General features: G+C 32.5%; 1 protein-coding gene across 1 annotated transcript; it reads right to left on the bottom strand.

Annotated features, from left to right (window-relative positions):
* Positions 294 to 1,070, bottom strand: LOC107647073 (zinc finger MYM-type protein 1-like). Its single transcript, XM_016351196.1, has one exon. It carries the CDS (start codon positions 1,068 to 1,070, stop codon positions 294 to 296), a length of 777 nt encoding a protein of 258 aa, XP_016206682.1.

Raw genomic sequence — 1,457 nt, 5'->3', positions numbered from 1 at the left:
AAGGAGGCAATAGGAAAGCAGAGGTTTAGAAGCAACAAAGCATCTCCAAACGCTTATCTGAAATTCCCATCAATGAATCACATAAGTATCTTATTTTATTTTATGTTTTATTTATCTTTTAATTATCAAAACCTTATGACCATTTGAATCCGCCTGACTAAGATTTACAAGATGACCATAGCTTGCTTCCAGTGACGGATCCAGAAAATTTTTTCAGTGGGGGCAAAATAATAAAATAATAATTCAAAATAATAACAAATAATTTAGAATTCCATTCTTCTAGGTTTCATATTTTAAAAAGATTGAATAATCTTTTCATTGTCAATACAATCAAATGTCTCTCTTTCTTTGTATGTCACTAAATAATCATTTAAAAATTCATCTCCCATACGGTTACAAAGTCGACTCTTTATGATGTTCATAGCAGAAAAAGTTCTTTCAACTGATGCAGTTGCTACAGGCAAAACTAAAGCCAACTTTAAAAGAAGAAACACTAATGGATAAACAATATTCTTTCGAGTCTCAACCAACTTCTGAAAAAGAGCACCAATTCCATTTAAGTATGAGAAATGATCATCAGAATGCACATCTAGTATGAAGTTATCAAGTTGACTGTCAAGTGCCAAAAGTTGAGTGGAAGAAAATTCTAATGGATAAAATTGAGCTAACTGGATCAACTTCTCCTTATCAAATGCAAAAAATGAGTGTCTTGGATTCAAACAAGCTATGCAAAGAAGTAATTCAGTATTCACCTCTGTAAAACGATTATTGAGTTCTTGAAGTTGTCTATCAACTACTTGATAGAATATCTCAACTTGAAAATGATGCAAATTTGATATCTTTTGAGCTTTGCGCCTTGATCTTCCTTGTGACACAAATATATCATCCATGATTGGAACAATAATATCATGTTTGTCACAAAACAGTGAGACTTCATCAAGTAAAAGAGACCAACCATCATCTCTTATATTTTGCAATCGTTGCTTAGACACTTTGACTAATGCCATAGCATTTACAATATCTTGATCATTCCTTTGTAACGCCTGAGATAACTCATTAGTAACTCCCATGATATTTTTCATCAAGTGCAAGTTGAAAATGAATTCAAAGGATTGAATGACATTCAATAAATGACATGCTTCAGCTCTTTGTTCTGAATTATTTCCATCTTCCTCAACATATTCAAGAACATTAACCACAGAAAGAAATAAAGAAATTAATCTAAGTATAGTTCCATAGTGTGAACCCCATCTAGTGTCTCCAGCTCTTTTTAAAGCTGTTTCTTGATTCAAACCACACCCACTAGAAATTTCTCCACTCTTTAATGATGCCAGGGCATTTTGGCCAGTTTCACTGACCTTTTCTTTACTGTTTTTTTTAGGGTAGTTTCATGCATTTCCTTAGGAAATAAGCTAGTTTTGGGTTGATATTCACTTACATCTTGATTCAAGCATACA

The sequence above is a fragment of the Arachis ipaensis genome, chromosome B06 (genome assembly GCF_000816755.2).
Source record: "Arachis ipaensis cultivar K30076 chromosome B06, Araip1.1, whole genome shotgun sequence".
NCBI classification, from domain to species: Eukaryota; Viridiplantae; Streptophyta; class Magnoliopsida; order Fabales; family Fabaceae; genus Arachis; species Arachis ipaensis.
Note: the sequence above shows the minus strand (reverse complement) of the source record. Positions and strands in the feature narration are given on the sequence as shown.